This window comes from Oenanthe melanoleuca, chromosome 2 (assembly GCF_029582105.1).
Source record: "Oenanthe melanoleuca isolate GR-GAL-2019-014 chromosome 2, OMel1.0, whole genome shotgun sequence".
In the NCBI taxonomy this organism is placed as follows: Eukaryota; Metazoa; Chordata; class Aves; order Passeriformes; family Muscicapidae; genus Oenanthe; species Oenanthe melanoleuca.
In genome coordinates this window covers 95257899-95278105 of record NC_079335.1, presented here as the reverse complement: position 1 = coordinate 95278105, position 20207 = coordinate 95257899, and the positions used below count along the sequence as shown (strand labels likewise).

Below are 20207 nucleotides of genomic sequence, written 5' to 3'. Positions count from 1 at the left end.
AATAACTGAATGGGTTTGGTCACATACTGACAAGTGAACAGAGGTAACTTCTATTTCAGTTGTAATGTGTTTATATGGATGGTGCTAGTCTTAGGTGACTGTCCATTGGAACTTGATTAAAAAAACTTAAAAAGCTGTCATTGGGCTACTTAGGTACAGACATGAAGGATAAAGATTTTCATGGAAGTAACTTCTTCATCTTAAAATTTCTGGGCTTGTGGTTTTCTCTATATTCTAGAGGAGTGGTATTTTTTCTCAGTTAACCTGTTAAGGACATGCTTGAGATTTTATTTTCTTATTTCAGGTTAAAGCACTAAAATTGCTCAACCAAATGCTGTCCACTGTACTCTAGAACTTGGGAGGATAGGGAAGGAAAAGAGAGAGACGTTTGTTCAAGTCTCTGTATAAATTAATAGTCTTTCATATAGTTCCATAGAAAGTCTTCTTGACTGCAGTGTGTCATATCATAACATCTATTTCAACATCACTTTTCAAAGGCATAGCTGGAAGGTCTGATTTTGTATCAGACCTGCAACCAATATAGTTTTTTTGCAAGACCACTAATATCCAAAGTGGATGCATAAATTGATATAATTGCTTAAAGTAAAGAATTTAGGCAAGGCAAGAATATCATCCTTCAGTGCAAGGACAACTGAGTAGCCTTCAGATATTTTGACTCACAAGAACTTGTCAACAGTCTTACGAAAAATGAAACCCTTAAAACAGTATTACTTTTGTCATGTTTAGTGGTGTGGTGTTTTTTAATTTTTTTTCTCCCTCATTTTACAATTTTTCACCTGGAAAGAAAACCGGAAGTGGAACAGGAAACTTCATAGTTGCTTCTTTGGTCATCAGGGTAATACATATGGAGTCTATGATAAAATAGTGTCATGTGTCACATTTTGTCATGTGCCACCAGTTTCAGATTTATGCTGTTTTAGAGCCATTCTGAGGGCCACTAAGTTCCATGGTGGTATCCTGGATAACTGTGATGGTATTAGTTCATGTTTCTTCAGTACTTTGCAGCCCAGTGAATAAGGAAACAGTATTTCCTGCATTGCAAGTTAGGTGCATAGGATCCTATTTAACAAAGTACCTCCTCATCTTCTGTTTCTGTCTTAAGAATTAGCTACACTTATGCTAAGGTGGGAAATAATTACAGTATCTGCTGTGATGCTAAACCCCATAATGTGCGAAAGTTACACCACTAAACTGTTCTATCTGTTTTATCTTAAAGAAGATAATGGTGTAATTACCTGTAAGAGAAAATAGATGAATTATACAGGTCTCATGCACTGAGATCCATGTGGCGTTGCTAATTTTATTTACATCTTTCAGTGTATTAGTGGTGCTTTTCTTCAGTAATCTTGCTAGTGTTTTTGCTACAGTTCATTACCTCTGTGAGTCTTCATTCAGTCTCAAAGATAAACTCCAAGTGAGTGTTTCTATTTAAGTTTAAACGTATGTTAGCTGAGCAGATCCTATCAGTTTAGCTCTGTCAGCTACTGCTGTGAAGTAGTGTATTGATTAGAAAGTATTGGTATTGAATTACAGGCTTAACGTGGACTAAATGCCATTGTGATCCTTCTTAAAGAGTGTTTGACCTCTGTGCTCACTCCTGAAGCATGTACAAAAGCTGTAATGCACAGCTTCTGGTCTGAACAGGGAACTCTTCCTCAACTGGAGCCTATGAGAGGCTGTTTGCTAAATAACTAATTAGACTTTTCAGTTATTGTAATGCCTTTTCAGAGGAAAGTAGGTAATCTAGTCTTCCTTGGCCTTGTCAGGATTTTATGTACTTCTATGGAGAAGTACTTTGTCTCTGCCTCAGTTACTCGGTTGTTAATGATAGCAGAAATTAGACATAAGTGGCAGAAGTATGTAAAAAACTTCAAGTTGATTAGAGAATTTCTATTAATTTTTTTTGTCTAGATTTGATATGAGGAATCTCAGCTTAATTCCAGGTACCAGCAGGCAGCAATGTCTCTTGAATACTTGTCTCCCTTTGCATTCTACCAAATTTCCTACAAAGCAGATTTCTAGTTTAAAAATTACATGTTTCAAGGCTATGCTTGTTACAGCACATCCATATGTTTTACAAGGGGGTAGCTTCTCATCTGCATAGCAAGTTAGCATCATGCATTGAGATTGCACATTTCAATCTGAATACAAGGAAATATTTATTTTCTTAGTTTGTAAAGTGAGATTAATGGGATTTAACGTACCAACATATTTCTCTTTATATAGATGGAATGTAAGACTTAGTTGATGAATGTGATGATCAGGAAATTTACTTCATAAGGTGATCTATGCAAACATTTCATTGAAGCAAATCTGCTATACTCTGGGAATCAAAAAAAAAAAAAAAAGAAAAAACCCAAACTTAGTTATATAGTTGATTCTACTTAGACTTTTGTTCATCTGTTTTGCCACAAGCTGAACCTATTGTTTATAAACTTCTTCGTAAAGTGAGTCAAAATTCTTCAAGGTTTTGACTTGTCTTCAAATCTCAGAATTTCTAAGCCCCAAAGTTCTTCAAGACTGAATATTTCCTCTGTTGGTTAATGAAGTTTTCTCAGTTCAATGGGAAAAAAAAGAGTTTTTCAGGACATGAGCTTTGAAGCTTAAGTGATGCTTACCTGGAGCCTCTTCTTGTCCTCTAGTTGGAACTGAAGTCATATACTGATGGGGGAAAAAAAAAAAAAGTTGTATTTTAAATCAAGTGCAACTCCATGCACATAATAATAATAATAGCTAATCAAAGCTATTTTGTATTCTGTTTTGGATTTTATAAATTACCTAGCACAATAAAAACACCTGCAAAATTTGTATTCATTTTTATAGGTCACAGTGCAGCATACCCTCAAATGTTCTCAAGATGGTGTCTCCACCACCAGTGCTTTTAGGTGAAATCAGAGGTAAAAACCTCTGACTGTAACCAACATTTTACTCTTTAAAATCTGCTCTGATAAAGCAGGAGCTGCTTTTAGAGATTTGTCTAAACAAAATAGACTCCTTTTAGTTTCAGTGTGTCATGTACATGTGGTTCTTTAAATCCTAGAGAAGGTGGTTTTATACAGTTTAGTTAAATAATGTATCATATATTGTTTCATTTCTGCATTTTGATTTATTTCATACACTTCATTTAATGAGCACCAAAAAAGATTTACATGTTTCTTCATTTTGCTTCCTGGTAATTTGTTTGACATCTGTACATAGATGCCAAACATGGAGTAGATCCACTGTCAGCCTGTCTTCTATCTTCTCTTATGACAGGCATAAACATGTATGACGCATGGCTATACCTCAGTCATTTCCATTTACTTCAATGCTACATTTGTTTTAATTATTTTGAATCCTTTTCAAATTAACAGCATTTCTGCATTGTCTTTATGTTGGATTTCCTTTCCTCCTTGATCACTACACAGTGTCCAGAGAGTAAGTCAATTTAACCTATTATTGTTCTGTGCAGCTGTAACTTCCATCATCTTTTTTCAGTAAGACTTTTTTGATTAGAAGCATCAAAGGTTTTTATCAGGTCAAGAAGCACTGTCTATGCCAGTTATTCTTTGTTCAAGGCTGTAGCAGCAGAGCTAGACCATTGTGTTTCAACAACGCCTCTTGAGAAAGATGAGCTCAGAGAAAGCTGATAGTGAAACCAAGGAAACTAAACTCTATTGAGAAACAAAACTCTAAGTGGTGATTTTTGTTTGTTTATTTTTATTTCACAGATCAATACTTCTGCTTGGTCTTAAATACACCATTACATTGGGCATTACAAGGATTTTCACTGGCAAAGGGACTAAAGTTCTAGTATAAGTCAAAGAAAACACACGTGGATTTTAAAGCTGTCTCTATAACCGTTATAAATGATAATTCACCATGCTGTTTTCCTCTTCAAATACAAACCACAGTATTTTACATGTGTTTGAGAGCCTTCTCTTGGCCCTTTTATAAAGCTGAATTTAAAGTTTCTTTCACAGTATTACGGATTTTCCATTATTTTTTCTTTTCCATGTTTTTCCTCCTGCCTTCTGTATTATTGTAAAGGGCCAGATACTAAATTGTAAACTGGCAATAAGATACGTAGTTGCTTTTGAACTGATTGGTTTAAAATCATCACTGAGAGCAACATGCGACACAGTCAAAATAACCTCATCGATCTTGTAGGCTAGAACAAGATAATTATGTACATGGTTACAAATGTGAACTCTTTTCTGTGAATGGATTGAGTGCTCTATCCTTGTGCTATAGTGTGATCCTTCAGTGATGCCAAAGTGTCAGCAGTCATTAGAAGAAAAACAGTGCTTGTTTATTCTTTGAGAGACAGGTGTTAAATATATACCGTTTCATTGTATTTTTTCTCATTTTGTAGGAGGACAGTTATTTCTCCTGTTCTTTCTTATTATCTTAGCTAAAAAAAATTAGCTTTATTTTTAGTGTCATTATGCTTTATTTTCTGTTGCTAAAATAATTAGTAACTTTTAGTAAATATATATATGCATTAGAAATGTAATATGCTAAAAAGTAAGGAAGGAAAGTTTTGTTTCTACTTATGCTTAGATTCTCATAAAACCATGTTTTGGGAGCAGATAATTAAGTATCTGATACTTTTTTAAAAGCTTAGAGTTACAAGGCTTGCTAATGTAAACACTTGGATGATTCTTGTTTTTGTCCCCATGAGAGAAGGCCTCACAAAAAAGGGGTAAATCCAGCAGAATAAAAAATAAATTTCTGAGGTAGAGGTCTCATTTATTAAGCCTTTCTTGTAAATGCAGTTTAGCACTCTGTTTCTCTTTCTTGAAGTCTCATGTAACTATCTCGATTTCAAGACCAATTTTTAAAAATTATGTTTTCAGTTTTATAAACTAGAAAAGATATGGTGAATTGTGTTTTCTTTATAATGAGTGTATCTGTAAATTATTCTGTGATGTTTAAAATGATGATAAGTAAATAATGACTTTTGTGTTTTCCTATTTACCAATAGATGTAGCAGATGTGATTCTCTTATGGCCACGTGAACTTGCTGGGAATATGCAAACAAATGAAGTTGTACTACATATTACCTGTTTCATTGAGCTTGGTTTTTGTTTTCTTCCTTTTTCAATGTGATTACTGAAAATCAGACTGCACCTTCAGTTAAAATGTTTCATCTCTAGCATATCGTGGAGCACAAACATTTCTTTTTGCAAGCTTTAATGTAATTTAATCTGTTGAATGCAGAATTTCGTCTGTTCCAACTGGGAAATCTCTGAGTTTGTTATATGTGTTGAGTCTTCAGTTCTCTGAAGTGGTGCTTTATGTTGTTGATTGTCTCTGAAAATCAGTGAGGTTTTTCTTAGGTAATAGTTCATACACATTCATGTTTTTAAGTCTCTTTCTTTCCTGTATTTCAGTTTTCCAGTTTGACACCGAATTCTACATCAGTGGACTTGCACCTCTCTGTGACCAGCTTGTTATACTTTCATATGTAAAGGAGATCTCTGAAAAAACGGTAGGTTTTTTTTTCTCTCAGAGTTTCTTCACAAAATTAATTTGGTCTGTGAGTTGTGTCTTAAACTAGTCATACAAATATGATTATCTGAGAAAAAAATTGTAGCCTTCTGGTAGTGAACAGTGCTTGAAATGTCTCTGATCCATAGAACAAGGTCAGTGGAGGTGATGTTGAAGACTAATGTGCTTACCTTTCAGAAATCATGTTTGAGTTCCTTTGTTTCCTGCAGAGCACAGAGAAGGTCTCTAGCTAGCCGTTCTTGCTCCTTTTTCCTTCCTTTCTACCCCCCCGGGGCTTTTTCCCTCCTTTTCCCTTTTTTTTCTGCTCCAGAAGAAATAAATAATCTTGTTCAGCCATAAGAGGAGCTTGCTGACACTGCATCTCAAAAGAAATGAGAGTAGTGAAGTTGATCAACTCAAGCAATAAGAGTCACTGTGAGAATGAATGATTGTGAGTGAGTGGCGTCATTGTCTCTGTTTCTTCTAAGATCTCTAGTTGTGTACACCCAGATCCATGTGTGGATAGGTAGAAATTAGAATTCATGTCAGCCATTTTTCCTGTGCATGGACAAATGCTGTGTCTGTCTCTGACATTGATTTCATATTGCCAAATAAAAGGCAAGGCAGTGGAGGAAATCCTTGAAGCTGCGGTGTGAGAACGGCAGATGCTCTTGATCATCTCTTTGATAAGCATGTCTCCCTTAGACAACCATCACCATAGTAACCTTAAGAAACTGGGTGCACAAGTTGCTAGGCAATGAAATGCTGTAGGTTCAAACAGATGCTCGAGCCTTCTGAAATCAGTGGGGCTAGCTTCTAGTTCTACGTCAGGATGTCAGATTATTATTTCTTTATTTATATTAAGGAGAAGAATAATGTCACAGCAATGTTTGCCAAAAGAGTCAGCACAATAGTCCTCCAGTGTGAGAGAGTCAGTGAAAGCCAGGAAAGCAGACAAATGGAATAAGGAAGGGGAGGAAAAGGTGAGTTAAATGCTAGGGAGCAAGGAAATTGGGAAGCCACTGTTAATGAAAAAGTAGCACAGGAAAGGAGCTAGTGTAAGTGAGGTGACTGCTAAAGGTTAAAGTCATTTTAATTGCTTTAGGAAAGAAAGATGGAAAGGGAATTTCAGGTGATATAATGATAATCGAACATAGGAAGAAGTTTTTTTAATATATTTGCTTTTAATTAGCCTTTTAAAGAAACTCCAAGTGCTGGACTTCACTTCCCAGTTCTCTGTGTAGCTGTTGAAGGAACAGAAGTACAATTGTCCCTGATGGGGCATCTATGTCCTGTTGTGACGCAAACTCCTTTGTTAGTTTCTTGGCTCACTTGTCTTGTTCTTGTGGAGCCCAAACTGCCTGATCTTGCAGCAGAATTGCTGCTCACTACAAACATCCCTTAGTTGAAAGGAACACTGGTCTTCCTACACTTGATTTCACAGCTTGCAAATGACAGCTTCTTACTTATTACAGATTAATCGCAATTGAACTTGCTTTGAAAGTTTTTTTGGTTTGGGTTTTTTATTTTTTCATGGCACAGTTACATTGAGAAAAAACTCAAGTGGTGCTACTTCAAAATGGCTAGGTTAGAGCTGTTTAAATCCACTTTCTATATGTCCTTGCTCTTTTATTCTGTATTTTGCTATAATTCACAGCCTGAAGTAGAAAATATAGGATTGTCTTGGACCTTGACTTAATTAAAAATGCAGCTAGTTGAAGACAGCAGTTTCACTTGGACAGAAGGTGAAAATCCATGATGTCATCTTACCATAACCACCTACATTGTACTTGAAAGTTCATTTTATTCTAAGTTCATCAGAAACAGCAAAGTTTTTCTATTTTTCTCAGATTAATTCTTCTCTGCTGCTGCTGGCTGCTTAAAATCAAGCACCAGCTTAAAAAAAAACCCAGAAAAACAAATTCATTTTAATACCAGAATAGCATTGATTCATAGAGTTCCCTTCAGGGCATGAGCCCATCTGGGTATGGGTTCTAAATTGTTCTGTAGCTAGTTGAATGAAGCAATTGATAGTCATCTGTGATAGCCCTGAAAACTTCTGTGACCAAGAGCAGAAAATTAATGAGAAAACTCAGGGGTAGGATATGTTTTGTCTATACCTCCTCCTCTAGACTCATCTCTTCAAGGGAAGCAATCAAAGAGTAACTTGGATTACTTGGAGTAACTTTTCTTTGAGTTCCAGATGCAATTACAGTTTTGCAACTTGTATGATTTGCAGCTGAGTGCCCTGTGAAAGTACTGGATATTTATGATGTTTGCAGCTGTTGAATTTCAGCCTTGTTTATAGATGTCCACCAGTTGGTATTGCTAAGGTAAATCATGTGCTAAGGAAACAGTTAAAATGTCGTTTTTCCAGGAAGTTGAGTGTTGTGCAAGGCCCAGACTCGACATTGTACAGCCCCTGCCTGAGTCCTGTGAAGAGATCTCTTCTGATGCACTAACAGTACGAGGATTTCAGGAAAATGAATGTCGTGATTATCATTTAGGTAGGTGTTCTCAATATTGTTCTGTCTTATTTTCATATCTTGCTTTAAAAATATTTGGGTGTAATTAGCCTTCTTTTTCATTTTTATGTCATTTTTTGTCATCTCCTTGGATACCTGTAACTGCTTATGACACTGAAGTATAGAGTGGAAATCCACAAGAGCCAGTCACATGAAAGAAAACTAATGTGTATATTTAAACATCATGATTTTTAATGCCATCAGTTAGGTCAGACATACTGGAGAAGGCAGAAGTATATATCTCATGTATGTTCCAGTCTAATGGAAGGCAATATCTTTGATGGAGATTTATTCAACATGTGATCCATAGGAGTTCTTTTTACACAAAGGGCTTCAGGAATAATGAAATGAGTGGCACAATGTCTGGAAAAGCTGCTTTAGAGGGAAGGATTGAATAAGTATCATTTCAACAGTAACATGTACATGGGTCAACTTAGAAGGGGCACACTGATTTTTAGCTTCACTGTACTGACAAAGCTGCCAGTTATATTACAGACCTCAAATGGTAAAATGGAATGAATAGGAGCTGGATTTTGGCAGGTTCTACATAGAAGATAGGTTTAATTATGTAACAGGAAGGGACATTTAGGGCCTGGCACAGTATATGCCATCTTTTAAAGATGGGATAGTTTTCTCGTCTATATTTTGTAGCTCAGAAAAATGCACGGCAAAGCTGATGGAGAATTCCTTGGTGAAGATTATGCAGCATGTGTTGTACGGAAGCATTTCTTCTGGCTTCTAAAATACGTGAATCTGAATTTTAAGTATCTCCTCTGGCAACATGCTTCAAATCATAGGCTTGGCAAACCTCTTTGAGTACCCTTAAGTGCCCTTAAGCCACTAGAAATACAGTATATCTCCTCCTGACCTCAAAAACATCGATGTTGCTATCAGTAGGATTGGGGTTTCTTTATACATCTCCCAAAGCATTTGGAATGTCCACAGCTATGCTTTTATGCTTTATGAATATTCTGGTTGACCTAAAAAATCTAAATGTTTTGTATGGCTTTAAGACAAGAATTATTTTGTGAATTGCTTATCACTTCAGGAGTGTATTTGTATGTGTTTATAGAAACTGATCTGGACAGTGTGTGGTTTTCTATTCTGTATCTATAAAGTATTGGTGTTTCTTCATGGCTCTATCCAAATGATAACTATTCAGATCATTCATCTTCTACATTTGATTTGACCTTTTAGTACATTTTCTTTGAGCTTACTCAAAAATAAAGGCTTATGGTATAAGAAAATGCATTATACATATTGCCTTAACTTGCAGCATTGCAAATGCATTGCTGTAATGATGTGCTGTGTCCCCAGGGGTTATGGCATCTATCATTTATGCTTTTGATGGCCTTGACCTTGATGGGAAGGATAAGTTTATTGCGGGCTATGTAGTGTAATACTCTTCTAAAAGTATAATAATGGGTTCTAAACCATCATAAAGTTTACAAATAGTGGATGAATCAGAATTTGCAATAAGCTGTAGTGGTTTTTTGAAAGATATTTTGCCATTTAAACCAGTTTTAATTTATTGGAGAATACAGCATCCAAACTAGTGTGTCCTGCAGGAGTAGCTTTGCTGCCTTCCTTGCATCTCCTCTTTGTAAATTCCCCTCAAGGGTGTACTAAAAAGCAGAACTTTACTTAAAGAAAATATAATAATAATAAAACTGTGTATGCATTTGCAGAGTATTCGGAAGGTGAATCACTTTTTTATATCATCAGCCCAAGAGATGTGGTTGTGGCTAAAGAGCGGGACCAAGATGACCACATTGACTGGCTTCTTGAAAAGAAGAAATACGAAGTAATTTTAACATCATTCTTTCCTTCAGACTTTCCTTGTTTGGAAATTGGAGTAGGACAATGGACTTTGCTGGGTCATTTGGGTTGGACAGTTTCTGTTCCTACTGTCATTGAGTTAATGCTTATAAAGGATGGGAGTTAACTATGCATCCTTCCATGTACCCAAGTGAAATAGCCGCATTAGATGCTGAAAATACTGTTCTTATCATCAGTTATGAAATGTATTGGCTGACACTTAAAATTATTAGAGCTGGGTTTTGGCTTTAGAGCAACAGAAGATTTAACTAATGAGCTGTGTTTTTAAAAGAAAAATGCTATGGGCTCAAACTGTAGCCGTGCATGCTGAAAGTAGTGTTGCTCAAAATAAAGCTGATCCAATATTAAAAGACAAGGGTATTCAGCTATCTTAGAAAAAAAAAAAACAGCTCAGCATTTGGTTGTGTAGATATTAGTGTTTGAGTTTATCTAAACACCTAAAACAATAAAATTCTTCCATAGCATATCAACCCATGCACACAGTGGTCTGAATTCTAATACCCTGCATTTATTAACTTAAAGCATATGTTATGATGCATAAAGTTAACTTCTAAATTCTTATTCATGTTCATTGTGTGCCCATTATAAGAAAAAAAAATGTGGAAAAGCCATTCAGCATGTATTGCTTTTGCTAATATAATCATGATGTTTCTCATGCAGAATTGTTTAAATCCATGTGGGTGCTGTTGCATTTGAATAGCAAACTTGTATGATAAGTGCAGTTTTGCAATATATGTAAATCACAGCATTTGGTCCCTGAAGACTCCAGTAATTTGCAAGTGACAGCTGTGTGTGCCCTTATGAAAGCCATTCAAGTCAGTAGAGAGGCGTGTTACGATGTATCTTAAAGATTTTGAAAAAGGTAGAATAACTAGAAGAACAGCAAATGACAAATATAAATCATTCTGACTGAAGAAGACATTTGGGCTGTGGAACTGGAAAGGAGCCTTATCCCATTTTCCCCTTTTCCTGTCAATCTTTTTCACAGGTTTTGGTAGGGAAGTGGTATCTTTTGAAAATGATCAAATGTGACTGCATTGTGTGTTTTGTTGTAATCTTGTGATTTGATCCTAATATAATAATGTGGAGTGAACCCAGATGGAAACAAAAGTAGTCTTCTCTTTGCTTGACTGCTTTTGTTTGAGTATGAATTCAAAGTTGTTCATCCAACCATGGCATTAAAAATTCTAGTGCTTCCAACGCCCTATTCTGAAAAACAGTTGATTTATACAGTTCTAGAGCTTTCTGTATTAAAAGTTTGTGTATTTGACTAGTATCTCTGTTTTCTCTTTTTTGAATATAGGAAGCTTTGATGGCAGCTGAGATCAGTCAGAAAACCATAAAAAAGCACAAGATTTTGGTAAGTCTCAAAATAAAATATCTTCTTTCTTTTAGAATGCTGTAAGATGCAACAAAGAAATTCCCAGTTTTTTATAACCTGGGCTATAACTGCTAGGCATACTCCAACTGGCATCTGATTTCTTGGTTTCAGCTGCAGAGCAAGAGTGTTAGTGTGTGAAACGTGATAGGATCCGCATTTTATGAAGTTGCTATTGGCATTGAAAGGAAGAGAATTACATTTCTCTGATTGCTGATGGAGGTTTTTGTTTGCTTTTACTTTTGTATTAAATTTACTGTTGTTTGGAGTAACCCACAATATTGCACTATTAGAGATTTCAAGCAAGAGTGACAAATTTCTCCTTAACTTCTGCCTTGCACATGTGACAGGGTTTTGTAAAGAGTTTGAGATGCTCCTTTTCTCACATATAGTTATTTCCCATGTTTATAGTCCCTTTCACAGAGCAACAAAAGATATTGATGTTTAAAACAAAAGGGGGAATGGTGTAATAGACACAAAAGCATCACCAATTTTAGCTTTTCTTTGCTTGGTTTTGTTTAAATATACTAATACTGATTCTGCTTTAAATTGAAATTTGTACAAAGTGTTCAAAGATGTGTTTAAATTTTTGGCCAGATTACTGATGTAATAAGAATCCTGTATAACAGTATGCCTTAAAAAAACTTTTATTCTTGTATGGTACAGAAGTTGAATCAAGATTTAAATTGTATGCCATTACCTATCACAGAGTTTGCATTTAACAAAGCTGCTCTGTGACCCATGCAAAAGATGTAAAGAATTGTTAAACAGGGTCCTGGCAATGCATTAGGAGAAAAAAAAGAAACCCAAAGAAACAAACACCAAACGAAATCTAAAAAAACTTCATAGCTTTTCATTTGCTTTGCAGAAATTTGCTCTGCAATAAATGATTACATTCAGTGAAATGCAAGCAGTTTTTGAGAGTTTGGTCTCTAAAGCAAAAGCCAACAGGATGTGTTGAGGAAAGAAAATGTTGACATCAAACACGAAGTGAAGGATTAGTGGTACACTAATTTAAAACAACTCATGCTCTCACTACCTACTGACACCACACTCAGGATATCTGACAAGTCTGGTAGCCTTGGGGATTTTTTAGATGGCAGTAATTATCACTGCTCCTCTGCACCTCTTGAGCAGAGCACAGAGATCCTAAACAACCAGATCTACATCTCTTTTCCTTGTACATCTCTGCTCACTGGAAACTGGTCCACAGGAGAAGGAAGATTTCTGTCAACCTCTTTCTTGAGAATGGTGAAGTTTAAAATACAAAGGTGGTTCCTGTAGTGTAATGAAATCCTAAAATCTTATGTATGTGCAATTTTTTTCTAACTTTGTACTAGATTGACCAGTTGAAGTTGTTGCATACCCCTGTTTATATTCTGCTATGATCAGTACTGTCCTTGATATTGATCAAAGAAATGTTGTGCCCTGGAAGATGCAAATGCTTATTTTTAAGAAACAAGGACTTCTTTTTCATTGTACAGCTTTGTTGGGGTTTTTTTCCTCTTTTTTTTCTTTCTAGAAGCAGTGTGCTTTTTTAAGTGATGTAATTCTTAAGTTATGCAATGAGTACACTGGGTTGTGTCAAAATGGACATGAGTTTTGAGATTGCATTAGAAATAACATTGACCTTGAGAAAGGAAATTTAGTATGTAATAACTAATAATCTTGCTAAGTTCTCACTAGTTCCTGCACTTTATTGAGCAGCACTAGGATTTATATTCTCAACCAACTCTTTTTCCTCCTCTGCAAACTTTGTGTTGACAAAGAGTGTATCTTGTACAATGACTGGTGGTTTTCTTTTTGAACCAATTCAAGCACTGCAAGATCAGCTATGTGTTTCAAACAATCCTTCTTCTCAGTGAGATTATGAGAATTATTTAAAAGAGCACCTTTGGTTGAACCTGTGAGCAGTCTATGCAAGTATTTTGTATTGACTGTTCTGCAGGCCCTACTTGTAAAGGAGAATCAGGGGATGCATTCAGAGCCTCGATTTTCCAGCTGTATGCACTGCTGTTATGGAAGTTTCTGCAGTAGTTGAGTAGTTCACTTCCAAACTTTTATAGATAATTTTCTGTCTTTTATTCCCCCTAGGACATTGGCTTAGCCTATATAAATCACCTGGTGGAGAAAGGAGAATATGACCTGGCTGCTCGGTAACCTAGTATTAAAGATCTGTTTTGCTGGCTAAAGTGTGTCTGTGTGGAGGAAAAGGCAAAAACAAATTACTGATTCTCAAGTATTTGTAGATGTTGATTTTCTGTGTGTTCTGGAGTTTCTGAATTTTCAAAACATAGAGGTGTATTGCAGTGCCATGTTGTTTTTTGGGGGTTTTTTTTTGCCTCTAGAGACCTAAAAGTTACTGTAAAATTGAGGCATATATTTTTATAAAGCCTTGAGTTTTCAAATTCACACTGGATTTTCAAAACTAAGGTTTTCTTTGGATTTTTGTAAACTCAGTATTAGTGTGTCATTGCACGTAAAGCCATCAGAAAATAATTTGATTTTGCATAGGTATGAACAAAAATGTCAAATATAGGAATCCAAAGTGAGAATCAGGAATTACCCAAGGTTTTTGTTTTCATGTACTTGTAAACATAAGCTTATATTTTTAAGCGTTAGATTTTTCTCAGCTGAGATTTAAAAACTTCACTCATAAAACTGACCAAGAGGATGGCATCTCTGCCCATGCTGTGTGGATTTCAACTAGATGATGTTTAAGCTCCCTTCCAATCCAAACAATTCTATGATTCTGTGGAAGCTAATATGGCCCTAATCACAAAGGGTGAATGCATAATATACAGTTAGTTCTCTTGGATGCAACAAAATATTAAGGTTTGAAAGGAAGAGAACCTGGCATACTCTACTTAAAATGGTGGTTGCCAAAATAAGTCACTTTTGCAATTGTCATGATAAGGAGAAGAAGAAAGGAATACTTGTAGTAATGCTGTCACATTTGTATTACTTTCTGTACCTACTTTTGTTTTCATCTCTTTCATTTTCTTTCTAGAAAGTGCCAGAAAATCCTTGGCAAAAACACAGAACTCTGGGAATTTGAAGTTTACAAGTTTAAAGAAATAGGTCAGCTTAAAGTAAGTTAATTTCTGTGTCTGCACTCAAGTAATTTGTATCTTGTACTTACTGTTTATATTGACCAAGTATCTAAAACATCACATTTAATGGCCCTGTTCTGGTATTGCTGCCCCAGATCTCTGTTTGTTTCTAGACAGCTGTCTCTTTCTGATTGATGTGTATATGTCTTAAAACAAGAGTGGAGGCATAGTGCTACGTATTTTACTTGTTGGCAGTCTCTACATGGAAGACTCGCCCCCAAGACTTTTACTTGCAAAGATGCTTACAGTTAAATATAGCTTTCCCATTTAATTTTCATTCATTTCCAGTATGTCCTAAAAATCCTACTCCAAGTGTTAAGGAAAATAGACTCTGTGGGTGCTAGTCATTTTGGCAAATCCAGGTCCGTTGCAACAACTTTGTTGCACAGTTACACAACTTTAAGTGTCAAAGAATTTCAAAGCAACAGCGAAGACCTGTGCTGTGTGCTAGAAATGGTGGTTAGAAAGAGGAGCAGTCTGTGCTGTCTGGTGTTTTCCCTAGTTGCAAGCCAGCTACCACTGCAGTACACATTTAATGTGAGAGTCTCAGTTAATAAATTGTGCAGGACATAAAGCCTAGTACTGTCACTGCTAAACCAATTGAAAACATTATGCACACTCCCTTTGGTAACAATGTGTACATTTACTTCTGAATTTTATGTCTTCCTATTCAAACTCAATGAGCCAAAAAGGACATACTATTAAGATCTCACAGCATGCAGTCCCTTGCTGCTTTTGAGCTATTTAATTCTGTTCAAAGACCAAAAGTGTTTCAGCAATACGAATTTCAGAAATGTCTGACTTCTGTTTTAGAGCCACTCCAGTGCAAAAAAAGCCTTGCCTTTAGTATGACTTTGTAGTTTGGTGCATTCTTTACTGCTTTGGAAGAAAAAGTCCTATGTTTCTGTTTCTTTATTTCAGTCCAGTAAAGGACTTGTATGCAGGTGCAGGTGAATTTTTGATACATTTCTTCTTAGTCCTCTTGGGTTCATTTTGTTTTTTAGCTGCAAATGTCTGAAAGGGATGTTTGTCTTGTCTCCACTTATATCATCCAGCAGACTGTAAAATATAAAAATATTTGCAGGTTTGTTGCAAAAACATCTCTGCTCAATTACTGCCTTTCTAAACAGTTGGCTGTTTTTAGCCTTTAGAGTATCTTCTTTCTTTTTAGAGTTCTCAGAAATACATGAGTTGCAGTCCATTACATGATTCATCTTCAAGTTGCAGTTCTCTAAAATCCCTGCCTTATTTCACTATTTCAATCACATCTAACTTTTCCCAGATTTCTAAAGATGTCTCAGTATCATAAAAGATGGACTAAATTAAGCCAGATCCAAGTGAAGGGGTCCTTGTAATGCTTGGGATCACTTGTGGGGAATTTTTACCTACTTACATGACTAGGAGATATCAAACACCATATTGTAACTGGCCTATAATGGCTTTAAGCCCTTATGAAGAGACAATTTGAGGTGTGGAAACAGAGTTTATTTCAAAACAGAATTGTCTTGGAAGAATTTGCCCTGTATATAAGTTGTTGCCTGAAATCTGATGTTTCAAATCAAGCATGATTTGCCAATAACTAAGGTGACAGTAAAACAGAGGCTTGAAATTTCCTGCCTGCACAGACAAATTAATGATACTCCAGTGTCAAAGTCTGTGGGGTGAGTGTTGTTTGTTTGTGTGTGATTTTAGGGGGTTTTTGAGTGTTCTGTGGTAAGCAGTCCTGTTTGGCTACCAAAGGTTGCATTTTTGTATCTTGGTGTCTCTCCACTTCAGTGAATATCCTCTAGCAAACCTAGCTGTGGCGTTTCAAGATTCTACAGCCTTGCAGTTCCTCTCCTTCTCCAGCAGTGGTGGCTTGAGGGAGTTATGTGCTTGTGTTGTCTTTTTCCCACCCTGGAAATGAAACTTGAGACAATTTTAGTAAGGAGGTAATATAAAAAAGATTCTTTATTTGAAGACCTTCAAGAGCAGTTATGGAAAGATGTCCACAAAAGCCCACCCCCTACAGGGTGAATACACATTTATAGGTTTTAGGAAATTAAAATAATTGATAAAAAGCACCAATGGAGGACAACTGGTGATGCAATTCTCCCCCAAGTCAAGCCCCTTCTCTGGAGCCCCATTTTCAGCACTAGCTGTACTTTGTCCAGGAGAATGTATCTCAAAGTGTTGTTCTAAGCCATGGTTCCCAGGAAGAACCAAGATAGCACAGGGTCTTTGCATCTCCTGGGGCTTGGAGCTCTGGAATTTATTTTGTCTTTCTGCTTAGGGAAAGGCAATGGGAAAGTACTGGAAAACTAGTCACTAATACAATAGGTGATAGAATTAAACAAATATATGTGTGAAGAATACAGAGAGCATAGGAAAAAAGGCAAAACCCAAAGAGCATCACTTGTGCTTAAGTCACTTCAGTATAAAATCTAATGTCCCAGCTCAAGCAGCTGAGGAAGGTGGATGGAGTCAAAGAAAGGTTTCAAACTCTTGTGAGTGCTGGCTATTGTGGCATGAGGGATACCCTCCATTTTGTTTGCTGTGACAGCAGTGGTGCAGGATAATCAGCTAGCAGCAGCAGTTCTTTAACCAAACATTAGCTAGAAGACATTTGAAAGACTTCACTTGACTGCAGTGGGCATAGCAGAGAGCAGCACTATCCTGACAGGCTCTTTCATCTCTTAGATATCCTTTGAGGAATGAGTAATTGTTGTGCTGGCTTATTGGTGAGATGGTTTAAGCTATCTCATGTCAACTTTTATACAGCCTTTCTTGTGTATACCTCATCCTTACATTTATTGATGAAAAGTCTGAAAGGAGATCTTGAAAAGAAACAAGGGAAGAAAATATTTCTGTGTATAATATCCCTTTTTTATTTAAAGTCACTTTACCTCATAGTTCAAGAGTTGGTACAAAGGCATCTGATTCAGAAGCTTTTTTGTCTGACCTTGTTCCCTAACTGCAGCTTAAAAATAAAATAGGAAGAGTTTGTAACCTCCAGCATGGATCTTAGTTCACCTTTGTGCTAAGGCTTAAAAATAACTTGTATGCTTCTTACTCGTATGCTTAGCCTTCCTGAGCATGGAGGTGGCTGTGTTTTTTCTTCAAAGCAATGGGACATGGGGCAGAAGAAATTTCCTTCAGGAAGCAGCCTGGCTCACACACAACAAGGCAACTGCACCTCTCCAGAGCTCTCTGTGTGGCAGCCCAAGAGTTGCAGCAGTCTGTTGGGGAAGGTTGTTCATTTAGGAGGTAGCAGGAAGGCAGAAAGCAGGAGTGAAACCAGCCATTGGAGATTGTCTTCTGCCTTTGAGTCTCCAGTTAATGTCCAGCTTGCTTACCTTACAGTCAAAAGAGACTTTTTATGAAGGGGTCAGGAATATGATACCCCAGAGCAGGTGGCAAGACTGTGCCCTGAGTTAACTGATAATTTCTGTGATAGCTGGTGGGAGCTGATGTTGACAGCACTACATTTCAAAAACTGGCCAAGTCCAAAAAGCACAGGGAGAGGAGAGATCTAAAATTTAATGAGCTGGTTTTTCTCCTCCTTTGTTCAAGCAGCTTCAGTAACAAACTGCTATTGTACCATGTGCCAGTAGCAGGCAACAGGCAATATTTCTGAGTGTTTGGAGGAATTTCACTGATATTGGTCCCTCAGCTACAAGCCTACAATCCCCAGACAGCTGATAGCAGTAGGATTTATTTTGGCAGGTGGAAATAATCTTGGCCTCTAGTTGCATGGAATAGTAGTGCTAATTAGATGCTGTGCTGAAATTCCAGGGTATAAACTGATTTAATCTGGCAGCTTCTCATCTCCTCCTTGCTGGAATTCAATTCCTTAACACCTTCTATACAGTTAACAGATCACATGTTTTCACCCTTTTCATGGAGAGATATATTTTCGAATTAATTTTCAATTGGGTATGTAAAAATAGCCCTTCATAGAATGTGGTGACCCCAAAGTAAGCCATAGTTCAAAATTACACATATGTTGTGCTTATGTGGTCAGGTTCTGGTAGTGGGAGTGCTACAGTAGTGGCTTCTGTGAGAAGCTGGCAGAAGCTTCCCCCATGTCCGTCAGAGCCAATGCAAGCCAGCTCCAGACCCACTGCTGGCCAGGACCAAGCCAATCAGGAATGAGGGGAACACATCTGTGATAACAGATTTAAAAAGAAAGAAGAAAAGTTATTGCCAGTTGTAATTGTGACCAGAGAAGAACGGAGTGATGCTATAAGTGAGAAACAACTCTGCAGACACCAGGATCAGTGGGGAAGGAGGGGCAGGAGGTGCTCCAGGCACCAGAGCTGAGATTCCTCTGCAGTCTGTGGTGCAGACCATGGAGAAACAGCTGTGCCCCTGCAGCCCATGGAAGAGAAAGGGGATGCAGAGATCCACCTGCAGCCAGTGGAGAAGACTCATGCTGGAGTGGGCTGTGCCTGAAGGACTGCATTTAATAGAAGAGTGACTCATGTTGCAGGTTTTCATGGGGAACTGTTGCCCATGGGATGGACTCTTGTTAAAGAAATTTGTGGAGAGCTGTCTCCTGTGGGAAGGACGTCATGCTGGAGAAGGGGAAGGACTCCTCTACCTGAGCAGCAACAAGAGAAGGAACATGTGATGAACTGACATAATCCCCATTTCTTGTCTCCCTGTGTTTCTGGGGTGAAGGAGGTAGAGCCCAGAAAGGAGGAATGGATGGGGGAAGGTGTTTTTGGGATTTATTTTACTTCTTATTATCCTGCTCTGGTTTGGTTATTAATAAATTCAATTACTATCCCAAATGTGAATCTGTTTTGCTGTGATGGTATTTGGTGAGTGATCCCTCCTGTATCTTATCTTAACCCATTATATTTTTTCTCCTCTGTCCAGTTGCAGAAGGAAGTGAGAGAATGGCTTTGTTGGGTACTTGGTGTCCAGTCAGGGTCGACCCACTACAACACATTTTTCAGCAAGTGAATCCTTATTCCTTCTTATGAGGCCAAGACTTAACAAAATGGATTTTGAAAACATTCTTGTTTTGAGGGGTCTTTTATGAGTTTTGTTTCCTAAATGACTTCTGGTCTCTTAAGGACAATGGCTGATTGTTCCATTCTAATTAGTATCTTGCCACCTCTGTCTCAAATTATAGTTCTTTCAAATGAGTTACACAATTCCATTGTGTAGAATCCTAAAGTAAATGACTTCTGGGTGCTGCTTACAAATATGCATTTATAAGACTTCCAGTGATTACCAGGGCCATATTTTGCCTATAACTTTGTTCTTTTGTTTCACTTATTTTTTTTCTATCAGTATACCTGGATGTTACCTGCCATTCCCCATCTGACACTTTGTTCTCTTTGTTCCTGTAGGCAATTAGTCGTTACTTGCCAAGACGAGATCCAGTTTTGAAACCTCTTATCTACGAAATGGTCCTGCATGAATTTTTGGAGAGTGACTATGAGGTACTGCAGCCTGATGTGTCCAAATCAATGTGTCCAATAGTTATTGACAGCCAAATACCCTTAGCAGTGCAGAATTCTGACAGCAAATTCTCAGATATATTCAAACAGATTATCAGTGGACAATTCCACAATAATGACAACACTTAAAAGTTGAATTTTATTGTTAAGATACTAAATAGAATGTTCTTCAGAGCATGTAAATACTGTGAGATTGATTATTTATTAGACTGTTATTTTTAGTTTGTTTAATGTAACATAAATAGTTGAGGTGATGCACAAAGCCTACAGCAACTGAAAGAGACTTAGCTTCATGAATCTTAATAGCATTGCCCTGAGAAGGAAGAATCTGTGTTCTGCACTGTACCATGTCTGTGGGTACGTGAAAGTTCCTTAAAGGTTCAGGACAGCAGGTAACATCTTAGAT

General features: G+C 37.0%; 1 protein-coding gene across 2 annotated transcripts in view; it reads left to right on the top strand.

The window, feature by feature from the left end:
* VPS41 (VPS41 subunit of HOPS complex) overlaps window positions 1–20207 on the top strand; it is a 106563-nt gene that overhangs the window by 64664 nt on the left and 21692 nt on the right. For both annotated transcript variants that reach the window (XM_056483806.1, XM_056483807.1), the window contains 7 exons: window positions 5397–5494; window positions 7871–8000; window positions 9707–9822; window positions 11161–11217; window positions 13330–13391; window positions 14246–14327; window positions 19691–19783. In XM_056483806.1, coding sequence (XP_056339781.1) covers window positions 5397–5494; window positions 7871–8000; window positions 9707–9822; window positions 11161–11217; window positions 13330–13391; window positions 14246–14327; window positions 19691–19783 — 638 coding nt within the window. The remainder of the gene's footprint in view (window positions 1–5396; window positions 5495–7870; window positions 8001–9706; window positions 9823–11160; window positions 11218–13329; window positions 13392–14245; window positions 14328–19690; window positions 19784–20207) is intronic.